At 54.4% G+C, this 15,183-nt stretch overlaps 1 protein-coding gene across 1 annotated transcript in view; it reads right to left on the reverse strand.

The window, feature by feature from the left end:
• The window catches only part of POLE (DNA polymerase epsilon, catalytic subunit), a 29,082-nt gene extending 13,899 nt beyond the window's left edge, over positions 1-15,183 (reverse strand). Inside the window, exons 1-24 of the mRNA XM_086474451.1 lie at positions 14,923-15,183; positions 14,629-14,709; positions 14,505-14,549; positions 14,263-14,355; positions 13,549-13,703; positions 12,503-12,644; positions 12,115-12,195; positions 11,732-11,839; positions 11,191-11,301; positions 11,004-11,089; positions 10,311-10,430; positions 9,387-9,519; positions 8,620-8,733; positions 7,285-7,497; positions 6,281-6,388; positions 5,443-5,571; positions 5,011-5,113; positions 4,771-4,917; positions 4,016-4,161; positions 3,245-3,393; positions 2,759-2,851; positions 2,344-2,488; positions 1,678-1,835; positions 19-214 (exon numbers count right to left, since the gene is read on the reverse strand). Of these exons, the coding sequence (XP_086330577.1) occupies positions 19-214; positions 1,678-1,835; positions 2,344-2,488; positions 2,759-2,851; positions 3,245-3,393; positions 4,016-4,161; positions 4,771-4,917; positions 5,011-5,113; positions 5,443-5,571; positions 6,281-6,388; positions 7,285-7,497; positions 8,620-8,733; positions 9,387-9,519; positions 10,311-10,430; positions 11,004-11,089; positions 11,191-11,301; positions 11,732-11,839; positions 12,115-12,195; positions 12,503-12,644; positions 13,549-13,703; positions 14,263-14,355; positions 14,505-14,549; positions 14,629-14,709; positions 14,923-15,183 (3,117 nt within the window). The remainder of the gene's footprint in view (positions 1-18; positions 215-1,677; positions 1,836-2,343; positions 2,489-2,758; positions 2,852-3,244; positions 3,394-4,015; positions 4,162-4,770; positions 4,918-5,010; positions 5,114-5,442; positions 5,572-6,280; positions 6,389-7,284; positions 7,498-8,619; positions 8,734-9,386; positions 9,520-10,310; positions 10,431-11,003; positions 11,090-11,190; positions 11,302-11,731; positions 11,840-12,114; positions 12,196-12,502; positions 12,645-13,548; positions 13,704-14,262; positions 14,356-14,504; positions 14,550-14,628; positions 14,710-14,922) is intronic.

Consider the following 15,183-nt stretch of genomic DNA (forward strand, 5'->3'; position numbering starts at 1 on the left):
GTGCCGAGCTGCGCTTACCTTGCTGTAGAGCACATCCAGCCAGTAATCGGCCACCTTGGCCACAGAAGCATAGACCTCCTCCAGGGTGCTGCCTTTCAGAAAGGCTTCAAACACAGAAGACTGGAATATCTTCACTAGCTGCAGCTCTCCCCGGCGCTTCACCTCAAATCCCTTCAGCTCAGCCAGGGACCCATCCTCGTTGAACACTGCATACCTAGGAGACACATCGTGGGCAAAACCTGGCCTGTGCCAAGGGACACGTCCTCCAGGATCCCGCTGGTGTCCCTCCTGCCAAGGCGCTTCTCCCCAGGCCACCACGTCACCACCCAGCACGTTCAACAGAGCTGCGGTGCTCAGCACTAGGATGATCTCAGAATACCTACAGCTGCTCCACCAACTGCTCAAGCTTGGTCAGCTGGTGCCCCGGCTCATCCACACTGGCTGGGAGAACGATCTGAACCACACACAAGGAAAGGGCGGGAGGTGAGAGCCCGGGTGGGGAAATGGAGGAAGTTCTTAGGAGAAGGTTTAGAGAGAAGGAAATTTTGTCAGCTCAGATGCTTGGCAAAGGGGTTCAGAGGAAACTGGATGTAGCCATGACACAACTAGAGGAACGCTCCTCCCTCTCTCTTTTTCCTCTTGCATTTTTTTTTGCATTTCACAGCCCTGCCATTTATTTGTATGTCTCAAGAAAAACCTTATGGGAACATCAGCGAAGAGAAGGGATACTCAAACCTACACCCATTGGCCAGACCTTCTCCCCCCGACCACGTTCCTGTGGGCACAGCCTTCTCCTCCTCCACCAACGATGCTGCCTGCCAACCACCTCCAGGCTGTTTCGACTGGAGAGTGACCAAGAAATAAATGCACTCGCTAACCTCCCCAAACTACAAGAAACCAAGTGGCCCTGAGTTGAAGTCAGCCATGCAGTGCCTGGTATCACCTCAATTTCCGTGGCAGGGACTCCTTGTTTGCAGAAAGGCACTGACAGGAGCTGCTGGAGCTCATCCAGTGGGGCATTAAGCACAAAGGAGCATAGAGCTGGAAGGACAGAGGGTGCTGGAGCGCAGCAACAGCATTTCTTGGAGCCAGACCCAGGTCTGTGGGCTCTCCTCTAGCTAGTGGTTGCTACTGCCTAGCTTGTGTTCCTATTTAGGAGGCTGCAGAGAAATCAGTTAAGTTTGAGTACAACTATCCTATAATGTGACAGTAATGGCAGGACCTGCTCCTTCTTCCAGACAGAAGAGGAAGGGAGATCTCATCTAGGAGAAGCACTACTAGAAGTCTGAACTCCTGAGAGATCGGAAGGCACGAACTGGTGAGTTTAAACAGATTAGATTGAATCTAAGCAGTATTAGAAACCCTCAGAAGGAAAGTCAAAGCTCTCCTGCACACCTCAGAGCCAAATAGGGAGATCGTGTCTGGTCTCCAAGTTAGTGAAACGTTGTTTTGCTGTTATCTTCTAAAATTTATTGCTACAGTATGGCACTGGAACCAAGTGCTTAGCTGGATTAAAAGATGATCTGGTATAAAGGAACCTGCCATTTAAAGCCAGCGAGTCAAGCGTGCTGCCAGCTCCAGGGGCAAGGACCAATGTACCCCACATGCACGAAGGGAAAAAGCCCCTCAATCTGTTACCTGGGGGAAGTGATAATACTTCAAGGTTTAAAATCTCACCTTTTCTTCAGCTTCTTCCCCTCCTCCTTGGATGCTGGGAGGATCATGGCCAGGTATGGTCCATCCACTTCAAAAAAGATGCTGTTCTCTGATCGTGTGACGTAGGTGAGAGAGGCTGGGTCCTGTAGTTCTTGGTACTGATCATTCGTGAAGCCTTCCTAAGGCACAGCCCCAGGAGAACAGCTTCACTCAACAGCCGGGCTGGTTACACCAGGAGATGCCCCGAGGGCGCACCCTGCCCAAAGGGATCACTAAGCACCCCTCTAAAAGCTACAGCACTATTTAGGACTCAAAAATCAAAACATTTGACCTGCCTGTTGAGAAGAAAAATGCTTTGGATGCCAAAATTATAATCTTTTGTCTTACAAAAGCTGGAGCAAGCAGAGGATGGGTTTGGACCTTGGTCTAGTCAGGACTCCCAGCCTGCACAGGTGGGCACGCACCAACCCTGGCCTCCTACACACTCTGCTGCAGGGATATCAGAGCCTCTCCCTCCGCTCAGATGCTCTCCAGGGCAGAGAACAGCTGTGCAGCAAGCAGGGCCATCAGCCCCAGTGCCTCACTTGCTACACGGGGAGCAGAGATGGAGAGGCCCTCCTCCTTTGTCAGTCCTCCACCTCCTTTTTCCCAGGCTGCAGAGCTGGCCTGGGTGGGTGCAAGACTCACCTTCACCAGGATGTTCAGCATGGCGCCTGGGTAGGAGATTGTCACCTTTGGCTTCTTGGCATTGGTTGACTTGATGACAAAGTTCTCTGGGAAGCTGTTGGGGAGGACACACCAAATCCCATCGGTATCCAGTTCCAGAGGTCTCCTAAGGGAGGAAGGAAGGTCACTGTCAGGAGAAGAGTGCATGATAGGTGAGGATCAGCTCTGTGTCCTCCATAAAGGCAGAGGCAGCCTGTTGCATCCACTCTCTGGTCTCTCCTGCAAAGCAAACCCTCAGAATACAACAGAATAACCACAGCAGTGTCAGAAATCTGAGTCTTCAACATTAACTGCTGAAAGCTCAGGTGTTTAACGTGCTCCCACATCTGTCCCAGATGCAGATGGACCTTTCCTCCCCAGCTCAGCATGTACTCACCCAATCTGCTCAATCAGTTCCCTGGCCTGGGTGATGATATTTGCTCCTGTGAAGCAGACAATGCCAGCCATTTCCATGGAGTACCAGCGAGCTCTGTGAGCAGAGGAATCCAAGTGAAGAACATGAAGTGCACCCTCCCAAACTTTGCTATGGAAAGGGCAGAGGGACCTCCAGAGGAAGAAGGGCAAGAAACATATAAACACTGGCCCTTGGCAGGTTGTTCCGAAGCATAAGACGCCTCAGAAAAGCAGGAAACCCACTAACAGACGGGATTCCCATCACTTATGCCCAACACTTTACATCTGGCAGGAGTCTCCAGGATGAGAAGTCATTGGTAGAAGCAAGAGGAGAGCGTTATGGGCAGCACCCACCTTCATCCTGGTGCTTCAGAAGCAGGGGAAGCAAGTGACAGCCCCCGCTCGGACAATCCCAGTTTCCAAGGGGCCTCTGCAGAGGACCCCAGCATCACCCACAGGGGAGACTCACCCCTTCCGCATGACGTAGCCATAGAAGGAGTTGAGGATGCACTTGTGGGCCAGCTGCAGGGAGTCGTACAGGATTTCCATGTTCTTGCAGCGCTTCACTTCAGAGGCGTCTCCTGTCTCCACCGCTGCAGACAGCTTCTTCTTCCACACCTGCAAGCCACAGGCAGAGTCAGGACAACCCCACACATCACTATGGTGGTATCCAGCTGGTTCCCCCTCGTATAGCAATACAACTCGAGAACTGTGTCTTTGCCAAAGCTCAGTAGCACGAGCTAAACCTTCCTTTTTCTTTCGCAGCAGAGGAGGAGTTGGCCAGAGGCACTTTGCCACGCCAACAACAACGTGCCATGGCCTCCTCCAGCACGAACCTCAACCAGCAGAGAACTAGAACATCCCCCTGGAACCAAACGTTCTGAACCCGAGGTCTAGACCTTGCTGCTCCGCTTGTCTCTTTTCTCCATGTAGGAAGAGTGGCCCAGACTGCACCCAGCCAGATCAGATATATCAGAACAGAGACTGGCTGAGGATTTGCTAAACCCAGCAGAAACTGGAGATGCAGATTTGTTTCCAACACCCCCACAGAGGCAGTAAATGCCGTGGCAGCAGCCATTGAAGATTCGGCAGGGAGCAGCCACAGCTGTCTGGAGCTCACCACATCCTTCTCGAATACAAGGGCTGAAGAGAGCAATCCTTTAGGGCTCAGGTTTTCAGTGAGAGATGAGAGGTCCCCAGCCTTGGCAAGACAGGTTAAACCAGAAGTAGAGCTCAGTACCTTGTGCAGCCCCTTGAACTCGTAGCGGCGGTCCCTGAAAGCTCGCACCGTGTCCACGTAGAAAGAGTTCTCTCGCTGGCAGATGGTGGTGACTCGTTCCTCCACCTTGGTGACGTGGATCTTCTTGTACGCCTTGCGGCAGTAATCTAGTCAAGGGAAAAGCAGAGGGAGCTTCTCAGGGATGGGTGCCCCACCACGGACAGAGGGATGGGCACAGCATGGACAGGGAGACATCTAAACATCAGGCATGGGTGAGCGGGGAGACAGTCCTACTGCAGAAGGAGGGGAAGGAAGATACCAGCAGAGAGAGAAGCAGCACCTCATTATGGAGATACAGGGACAGGTGGGGGTGATAAACTCATCATGATGCACATGAGGCCCATCCACAAAGACAGGCTCTGCCCTGGCCAGCTGGACGGTTCTGCTGCACAGCATCCCTCCAGGTGGTGGGATAACCTTATGTTTCCCTTTCACGAGCAGCCTTCCAAAAAATGGAGCCATTCATGTTTCAGTTCAAATCCATGGCTCTCAACAGACAAAACGAGAACCTTTGACACATTGGCCCCTCTTTGGGAAGCACACAGGAGCCTGCTGGGATCCCAGAGAAGGGCTGCCAAAGCATAGCCCGAGACCACACTCAGTCTGAACTAACCCCACCGCTGTAAGACAGGTAATCAACGGGGAGCACTGCTCACAGGCTAGGTTGCAAAACACCGCTCCAGATCATGATGTAGATATTTTTTTTTTTTTTTTACCTGCCAGCCGCTTTTTCTCGTACTTGGCCTGTTCTTCCCGGGAGAGCTCGTGGAAGGCGCGGGGTGTTCCCTCGGGGGACAGCGGGGGGAACTTCTCCGACTCCAGCTGCTGCTGGATGCGGTGATACTCACTGCGGCTGGCAGGCACTGCGGAGGAGGGCAGCTATCAGTTTCCAGGGGAGAAGTGGGAATTTGCCTCCATCTCTGTGGGCTGGACCACAGGGTCCTTGCTGTACTTACTGAACTCTCCTCTCCACTGCCAAGTCATCCGGCGCTGGCAGTTGGCACCCGGCTTGTTGAAGTCACAGGCAGCACATGTGGCCTCATCCACCATGGCTGAGGGCTGGATGCAAGAGACACACAGTGTTAGAGGGGACAGCTCTCCAAATGATGACTCGTGCCAGAACAGGCGCTGTGTGGCAGAAGAGCATAGGTGTGACCATCAGACGGTATTCAGTGAGTTCTCCTTTCCAGAGCCTTCCGGGAAGAGTCCAGCTAAAGTTGTAGCTCAACCTCCGCAGACCTGGCATCCATGGCAATTTGGGTGAATTCACACCCAGCCTTATCTGATCGCCCTGCCCCAAGCAGAAAGTTCAGCCCTTGCTGTTAAGGGGATCCAATCAGAGGTCAGCCGAACGACAGATTAGGAGACACGAGGTTGATGTTACTCACCTGCAACCTGTTGGTCAGAATGATGTTGGGGTACATGGCCCCCACGTCTAGATGGTAGATTAGGGGACACTCAATTCTGTTGGGAACATCCTTCAGGGAATTCAGTTTAACCTTGATTTCATCACAAACCTGCGGCGAGACAAAAAGAAGTGAAACTCAGACAGGAAGGAGTTAAGGAGTCAAATACTTGTTGAATTGGGTCCTTTACTCCTGCATAGGGACACCTGCCACTGACTCTGGGGAAGGATTTAAAGGACCAAAGGAGCAGCATCAGGACTCCTCGACCACCGTTACTTTAGGTTTTGTTTTAGACCTCCAAGGTAACTTTATCTGTAGGGGTAAGTGGAAAGTGAGAGCAGCTACTTCCTAAAGGTTACTTGATCAAGGACCTTTTCAGTGCAAATGGGTTAACGGAGACAACAGCAAAGACCAGAAGTCCCCAGTCACTAACTGACCATGCCCTCCAAGAAACTCCAGACTCAGCTTTGGAGAGGGGCAACCTGCACTCCGTAGCTGATTAAGAAGCAGGGAACAAGAGGAATATGAGTATTTCAGATATCTGAGGGGTCTAACTTCTCACTAAATCCCTTCCCAGCTCTCTCAGAGCTTTGCTCCTTGTTGAACCTGCAAAGGGGAAAGCAGGAACCACATCCCCCGGCTGGGCAGGGGGGTCCTGGCTGGGGCTGTTGGTCACTTAACACCATCTACTCTGCAGGTGCCCATAGATGGGCTTCTTGGTCTCCCTCCATAGAGCATAAAACGAACCTAAACAAGCACCAGCCCCAGCCTGGCAGCTCGGCTCTCCCTGCCAAGGCCAGCCGTCCTGTGGGTGACATACCTCCTTGAAGTTGGTGACTTGATCCAAGGGCAAACCCTCCTCCTCCTCAATGGCATGCCGCAGCGTCTTCTCCACGTGCTGCACCAAGAAGTCGAAGGCAGCAGGATTCTGCAGCAGTGTGGGGACAGCACCGAGACCATGGGCAGCCATCCCCGGCTGCGGGCTGGCAGCTCCTGCCCTGCTGCCCACGTCCCTGCCTGACTTGGGGAGCTCTAAGCATGGCCCCGCAGCATATTGAGGCACGGGCAGGGTCTAGACCACTGACACCAGGTGAAAAAACAAAGGCAATGAAGGGAAGAGACAAGGGCAGCTGACAACCAGCTAGTTGCATTTGTGTTGGCAGTGCAGCATCTCTCATGGTCTCATGCTGGCTGGTGCAAGGGTCCAGAGAGTCAGACTTAGTCCAGATCCTTTCATACACCCAGTGCCTGCTCCCCTGTGGTCATCCACTAGATGATCTCCGCCAAAATGTCCCACACTAAGTGCAATGCATCGCATGGCAGAGTGAAGCCACCTCTGAAAACTTGAGCGTCTGCGAGCACAACGCAGGTGCGAAGCAGGCAAGGGGGAGATGATGGAGATGGCAGCGTGAACCAGAAACAGGTGAAAGATGCCCACGAAGGGTTGAGAAGCAGCCTAGTTTGGGTGGGAGAAGGACAGAGGGAGGACAGGACCCCAAGGGTACAGAAGCCTATCTTCCAAGAACTGCTGGCTCAAAACCAAACCCAAAACCCCATTTCACCACTCTTCCTTGTTATCAACAAGGTCTGGCTGGCTTCTAGTACGTGACACATGGCACTTGCTCTCCCAGTGAAGCACAGAGGGCCACCTGGAGGCCTCCTCCCACCCCTTCCCAGCCCAGCTCCATGTGCTCAGGGTCTCCTGAAGTACGACAGGTACTGCCCAAGCCCAGCAGGGACATGCAGGAGAAGTTAACACCAGTGGAGGGATATTAATCATCACCAGGCTCCACAAGGACAGGGGTTGGCTGTGTGGCCCCTTACCATTTTGAAGCGGCAGGGGATGTCGCTGCGGAAGACCCCAGATTCCAGTGCTTCCACGTGGCCTCCCACGTACGTCTCCGAGTCCAGCACGTGGCCATCTTCTGTAAGTTTGTTGAATTCCTGCTCCTGCTTGTTGGGGAAGATGATGTTGGCGTGATAGGCCTGAACCATCAGCAGTGCCTCACACAGCGTCCCAGATCCTTTTCTTAACACCTGCAGGACATCAAAACCGGTTTTAAGCTCATTTAGGTTTAGGTTAGATGTAAGGAAAAAAATTCTTTACTATGAGTGGTGAGGCACTGGCACAGGCTGCCCAGAGGAGCTGTGGCTGCCCCCTCCCTGGCATTGCTCAAGGCCAGGCTGGATGGGGCTGGGAGCAGCCTGGTCTGGTGGGAGGTGTCCCTGCCCAGGGCAGGGGGGTTGCAGCTAGGTGATCTTTTAAGGTCCCTTGCAACCCAAACCATCCTATCGTTAATCAAGAAGTGCTGCACCAGTGCTGGTGGGACTGGCCTGGCCTTACAGCCACATCAGCGAGCTGGATGGCTTCAGCTGGTGACACCCATGTGACTGCACAGCGAGCAGTGCTGCAGCCCCCAGCAAGGGTGATGGGAGCAACTGAGAAACCAACACCGCCTCCCTGGTGCTGGCCAGGAGGAGAGCAGGCTATGGACAGGGCAAAGACCTCCAGATCTCTGCTGCCATCACCTCCTGACACTACTCCTGCATCAGGAATGGTGTTGTCAGCGGGAGGTGATTATGCCCCTGTACTCGGCTTTGGTGAGGCCGCACCTTGAGTGCTGTGTCCAGTTTTGGGCCCCTCTCTACAAGAAGGACATGGTTTCGTGGTGTTGATAGAGCTAGGACAAAGGTTGGACTCGATGATCTTGAAGGTCTCTTCCAACACAAACTGTTCTATGATTCTACTCCACTGCCAAGCACCTTTGTAAGTTAAACCAGGTGGGACAAGGTGACATTTCCTACGTGCTCAGCACACACAGCTTCCTATCCATCCTCCCTACAGCTGACAACAGCCATCGGCAGACCCAGCTTTGCATGACCACAACTGCACATAAATTGGCTGAGCATGGAGCATCAGCCACACTTTCTTGCTCCAGCCCTGTACTGCCAACCCTCGGGTCTCTTGTTCTTAGGCACCTCTCCCAAACACCCCAGGGCTGTGGGGAGAAAGAAGTACCTTCCAAACCCACCCTCCCTCCCTGACACGGACAGGAAAGTGCCTGGGCAGTGGGAATCAGGTCCGTGGTCAGTGTCCCTGCAGTGTGAGAGATGTGGCTCTTTGCCCGCAAAGAAACACCATTTCAGGAATGCACCCACCTCATCAGGCTCCATGGGAATGATGGTGCACAAGGCGAAAATGAAAGGGTGCACGTATTTCATATACATGTAATAGGTAGCAACAGCGTCGGACACTGAATAGGTGGCCAGGGTCTGTCGGGGAAGGGCGAGAGGCAAATTAATCCCAATCCTGTGTGACAGAGCAGCTCAGTGACAATAATCTTTCATTGCTTCCTGCTGGACATGCTCGTATCAGCAGGAAGAAGGGGAAGGTGTATTTCTCCATGTCCTGAGTTGTAAAGAGTGATCTGGTCGCTTCTGAGGACGTCCTACTCCTGCTCTAGTCACACAGCAACACGTCAGCTTTGAATGAGAAGAAGTGGGGAGGATGAGCTCACGGCACAGACACTGCCCTGTCTGGGAATCAGGAGGCTGCTCCAGCAGAAGTCCCCTGCCCGCGACACCTGGAGCATCAAGTCTGTTTCTTGTCTCTCCAGCACGTCGCGGCTCTTTGTGGTGTTTCTGATTTCGGTGGCGCCTCCCGCCGCGCATTGAAATAAATCAATGCAGAAAACACACCGTGCGATGCCAGTGCTAGAACCACTTCCAAGAAATCCTGTTCTTTCTCCCCCCCCAGCCCAAGTGCTTCTAAGGCATCAGCAGCTTGCAGAGACAGACCGAGTTAATTTCTCAAAACCACCGCGCTAAGCAAAACCATGTAGTAACTTCAAGATTCAACCACATTGCAGCTGCTCTAGGCTTGTTTCCCAAGCGCTCAGAGGAGATACAGCACAGGGAGGGAATACCTGAGGCTCCTCCGTAGCCATCCGGCACATCTCTTCAGGGTCCAGCTCCACTGGATCATAGCCCAGCTTTGCTTTAGCTGCTGCTTTCAGGTTGTGACTTCCCACTGGGAGGTAACTGTCTCTCTTCACCCACCTGAACAGAATCATGAAAATAGCAGGTTGTGCACAGAAGCCACCCCTGCCCTTCAGAAAACGGCTCAGGCTTGCAAATGGGACCTTGATTGCAAAGGGAACCTCTCACTGAGGACAGCCAAGAATCGAGTGTCTAAGCACAGCACAGTAAGAGGCTGCCCAGCTTTAGATGTCCTGCATCTCTACCAATGCACTTTTAAACCCCAATCAGCACAAACCCCACCATCCACACCATCGCCACTGCTTGGAATCACCACCTTCCAGCTCCCTCAGTGGCCTTAAGATAAACATTTAACCCCTAGAGGAGACCCCAGCAGGACTGCAAGGACAGCTGGCCACTCTCCAAAGTCAACTCTGCTCCAGTGGAGAAAGCCTCCATAAACCCCCACCTTCTCTCCCCACCATGCATGCACACTGCGTCCTTTCCTGTTCTGGCTGCTGGGTTAGGATACAATCCCTTCCCCACTCCAACAGCCTGTTCTTATCCCACCCTTTCTCCGCTCCCCCAAATCAGACCTCAAACACCCAAGGACAGCCGCCAGCAGGCTGCAGGGAGACAGCCAGCCCTGACAGCCCTTCACGGGAAGGCATGGCAGCTTCTGCGGTACGCAGAGCACCAACGGGAAGCAGCATGGTCGAGGGAATGGACTATCACCCCAGCCTAGGGAGGTGTGACACATGAAAGCTTCCAACAGACAGGAGGAGGACAGTATTCAGATACATCCACAGGTATCTTCTATAAATTCAAGAGAGAAAGGCGCAGTTATATGGTAGAGGGGCAGCATTTGATACCTTAGACAGTCCATGTGGATACACTGGGATGCTTTGTACTCTCCTTGGCTGTCCTTCTGAAACCCAATCTCCTGATACATATTAATTCCATGAGCTGCTGCTCTTGCTTCCACAAAGGGCCTGGGGGAAGAGGCAGTGTGAAGAGAAGGAGCAGAACAGCCGTTTCCCTCCATCTCCAACAACGGTTTCAGAACTGCCTTCTTACAAGCTACCTGCAGAATTTCTCTTGCGATTTCTCTGATACCTGGCCATGAGGAAACTTTCTGCAGGACCGAATTGCAGCGTGGCCCAAGAGGCAAAGCTGCTTCTTACATCCTGTGCCAGGAGGTGGGGGCGTGTGGCCCCTCTCCCCTTACTCCCCAAAGGCTTGCCCATGCCCCTCTCCTTGCTCTCCTCTAGGGCTCTGTTGACCCTCTCCCTGCTCTCCCAAGACTGGGCTCATCCATACCCCCATGTTGCCACAAGGACAGGGTTTAAAGCAGCTCAGCCAAGCGGATGGGGCTCTGCAGAAGCTCGTACTTCCAAGCCAGTGACCGCAGGATTTGGTGAGGTGTTCGCACTGGCCAGACAGTCGGCATGGATCACACACTATCGCCACCGTGTGAACTATGGAAAGGTGTCGAGGCTGGTACCTGACCCAGCCCCTCAGCTCAGGCGATGCCTTGCCAGCTTAGTTTCCGTTCCTGATCTTACCAGTCAAAGAAGTCTCCATTGTACGTGACAATGATGGTGGGTTTGGTCTCCTGGACATGTTCAAACCACCTCTGTATTAAATGAGCCTGGGATGAAATAGAAGAGCAGAAAAGATAAATATATAAGCTCTCTTTGGCCAACAAGAGCCCCAGGCAGGTAAAAAGTCTGCTGGGCAGAACTGACTTACTTCATCTGGTTCATTAAAGACACAAAATGGACCCTCGTACTCCGGCTTGGGGGTAAACTCAAAGTCTTCAATATCCTCAGAAACGATCTCCCTGTTTGTGATCAGGTAGCCCTAGGGAGGTGACAAGGAGGCAGTTAGAGGACCTGGCTTGCAAGCAATCTGAAAACGCTGTCCAAGCGATGGGATGCTTTCCTCTTGAAAGCCAGAGCTGTCAAGGGGGAACAACTGCTCAGGAGTCATCTGCTGAACCATCGCTGGCCATCGGCTAAGGAGGACACAGGGAGACAAATGGGACAGCAGGGTTGTCCCTGCAGTCTCCAGGTTACTACTGCTCCCTCAGAGGAACACCAGCAACCTGAGCTGGATACCACGAAACTAAATATTTTATGCATCATTCAGACTTTAATTTCATTTCCACAGCCACACACCAAGCAGCCAGCAGCAAGGGAAGCCTGGAGAGAGATGGGTTGGAGGCGAAATGCTGGCCTGGTCATCGGCTTTGCTGCTGGAGCATGGAGGAAATGACTCTGCCGTCCCTCACCTGCCCATCAATCATGTAGGAGATCATCATGATCTGGTCTGTCTCTGCATCAGGAAACTTCAAAGGGAGTTTGGTAGTTTCAATGTCAAAGGCAAGAACAACAGGATCCTGAGCAGGGCGAAATCCATTAGAAAACATTCTAAAGTTGACTTGAAGTTAAAGAGCAGTTCCCATTAAGCCAGTGCTAGCCCAGCAAGCAAACTATACCCTCCCCAGTAATCATTTTACTGCTTTGTCAACCCAAAAATCACTACCCAAGCCCAAACCCAAAGCCTTCCCCCTGTACACCACGGCGTGACACCAGCAGCATATCGGAAACCAGCTCCCCTGGGCGGACCCAGCAGCTGTGCAACTGGGCAGACTGATGCCCACCCAATGCTCACCGGTCGCTCCACAAGGTCGTCTCGGCGGGTGATTTCAGGGGGGTAGGTGCTGCCCCGGTACCGCACGTTGTACCAGTGAGCCTGTCGAGAGAGGAGGCGGGCAGGGCCTTACTGCGGGGCCAGATCCTCGCACCACTTCTGGGCAGCCACAGGGGACAGAGCTGCACCCATTAAATGCAGCCCAGAAGAAAGGCTCAAACTGTGGCCTTGCATCAATCCTTTCACTAAGGAGGAGGCCCAGCAGTGCGGGACTAAGCTTTACACGTGAATTCATCATCCCTGCCACTTTGCAAAGGTCCTGGAGGGAAAGCGTTTCCGCCCTGCCTGCACTGCAGGAGCATGGCAGCAGGAACGTGGAGCTCTTCCAGCTTCCCTGTTCCTCACTCACCACGTGGATCTTCAGGTCAATGGAGAGGCGAACGTGGTAGGGCACGTCGTACTCCCGCATGTCCACAATGTTGTCCATCTGGCTGGCAACCTTTCTGGAGGCCCCCTCCTCATCCGTGCTCAGGCTGCCTCCGCTCAGGGCGCTGCGTGGGGCAGAGCGAAGCAGCCACCTCACCTGGGTGCATGTCTCCGCAGGCTCGGCCGCGAGGGACAGCCGCACGGCGCCGGTGGCAGCCGGAGGCAGCAACAGGAGAGAACGGACAACGCTTCCCCACTGTGCAACCACCCTCTGCTTGCAGAGGTGTCCCGGGGAGGGGCAACATGTGCAGTCCCATTGCTCCTGTCCAAATTCACCTTTCCTCACGTTCGGGAGCTGTGTCTGCTCAGACGGACAGGCGGGCCAAACCCACCCGTGCCCACCTCATGAACAGTGCTTACAGCACTGCATTTGTAAGCAAGGTAACGAGTCTAAGCATAACGAGGCAACCTGGGGAGCTCTTTGAAGAGGGACGGTATGCCTTCCAGGTGAGCAGGGAGCCCCCATCTCACGCCATTCCTCTCCCTCAGGTCTCAACTGAAATCAGACTTCAGGGCCAGGAAACCACAGAGAGGGGTGAACTTTTCATATTCTGGTCGACTTTAAAACCAAAGTTTCTTATTTTTTTTCTGTCTGCAGCTGTGTTTGCCATCTTGTAAACAAGTGCCTGGCTTTCTAGTCATATAGAAGATGTTGGGTTTTCCCCCCTTTAGTCACAGCTGGGAGGGAGGTGCCCAGTGCCTCAGTATCCTTTCCCAGGGGACAGGGAATCTATCTGACTGGCAGGCAGGGGAGGTACCACCACAGCACATCATGGCCCAGAGGTTCTGGGACCTCTTGATGTGTAGCACTGAGCTGGAAGAACCACCTCTGAGATGGGTGGCAGAGAGGCACAGCTGTGGTCAGACCCCAGGCAGGACAACATCTCTCTACGGACAGCTAAGAAATAACCAAGGGACACTAATTATTAACACGAGGGACCAACCGGTCATCCTAACGAGAGCTCCCACCTCGACAGCATGGCCGTGTAGACATCGCTCGCCTGGTCTCGCTCTCTGTTTTTCCTCACAGCAGGAGAGATCTCCTTCCGCACCTTCACCAAGTCATCCACCGTGCTGAAGGACAGCTTGATGTAGTTCCTCTTCAGGCCCACCAAGTGGTTGGGCTGCAAAGCAGCAAGACAATGCCAGCTCAGGGGGGATGAGTACTGAGGGACGGCCACCGTAACAGAGGGTGTGGAAGGCAGACTAGACTGGGGCAGGTGGCAGGATTGGCCAAAAAAAGAGACGCCAATGGGTGGGAGAGTCAAACACAGAGAGGAGGCTCTGGTGGGAAAAGCACAAGAGCTATGGTCCTGCTGCCCGCGCTGGCAGGACCACGAGAGGGATTCACCCAGGGAAGAGGAAGAGCTGGTGAAGCATGACCAGCATTCCCCTCCCAGAGAACCCTCTCCTCCTCCAACCATTCCTTAATTCCTGCAATTACATGTCTTGAACGCGCTGTGAAACAGCTGATGTGCTCAAGGAGAGGAACATAATTGCTACTATAAGTAATTAGCCACAACTGACCCGTTTCTGATTGGCACCACAAGCAGCACTAGGAAATAGAAGTCAAGCACACTGTTTCCCTTCACTGCTCAGTCCCTCCCTACTTCACTAGAGCTGTGCAAGGCCCAAAAAAACCCCAAGGCTACTCAAGAGCAGAGAGGGCAGAGGAACACAGACCAGGTCCAGGTCTTCTTTGGGGATGGTTTCCAGCTTTGCAATCTTCCCTTGGAACTTCTTGGAGAGGAAGGAGGACACCTCTCGCTCGCAGCCCTGCCGAGAGACCCTGGGGCTGAGCAGCGCGGCTCTGGCCCTTGGGAGAAGACTGTCCCAAAGCAGGATGCCCAGGAGGTCCTGTGCTCTGCAGGGACCTGCTGTCCCCTTCCCTGGGGACCTCAGCCCTCCCCAGGTCCCCTCCTCACCTTCTGGGTGGCGATGTAGAAGTAGGGCTTGTAGGGCAGGGCCACCTAGGAGAGAGGAGACAGGTGATGGCGGCGGGTCCCCTCGTGGGACCCTGTGCCCCACCCGGCCTCCCAGGGAACCCACCTTGAAGCGGCTCCCGTCCTCCTGGATGAAGTAGTAGTCCACAGCGCTCACCGACCGCCGGTCCTCGTCCAGCACCTCCGTCTGCCCACGGGCACCATGGACTCAGCGGGGCCCCTCCGTGAGACCTCCTGGGCCCCCTCCATGGGATCACCCCACCTCGGGCCCTACCGGGGGCCTCCCCGTGGGATCGCGGCCCCCTCCATGGGAACCCCCCTCCCCAGGCCCTACTGGGGGCCTCCCCGTGGGATCCCGACCCCCGCCCCGGGCCCCATGGGTCGGCTGCCCGCCCCGTACCGGGTGCATGTTGATGAGCCAGCCCGTCCGCTCGCCGGGCTCCGCTGGCCGCTCGAAGCCGAACAGCGCGTCCAGCCGCTCCGTGCGCTGCGATCGCTCCAGCCGCTTGAGAGCGGACAGCGCGGGGCCATCGTCCCGGCCAGGCGCCCCGCCCTCAGCCCCCGCCGCCGCCTCCCGGGGCCCGCCCGCCCGCCGCCCCCCGCCCCGCCGCGCTCCCTCGGGGGCTCGGGCTCCGCCGCCGCCGCCGCCCCGCAGCCCCAT

Source organism: Leptosomus discolor, chromosome 16, assembly GCF_034619465.1.
Source record: "Leptosomus discolor isolate bLepDis1 chromosome 16, bLepDis1.hap2, whole genome shotgun sequence".
Lineage (NCBI taxonomy): Eukaryota > Metazoa > Chordata > Aves > Leptosomiformes > Leptosomidae > Leptosomus > Leptosomus discolor.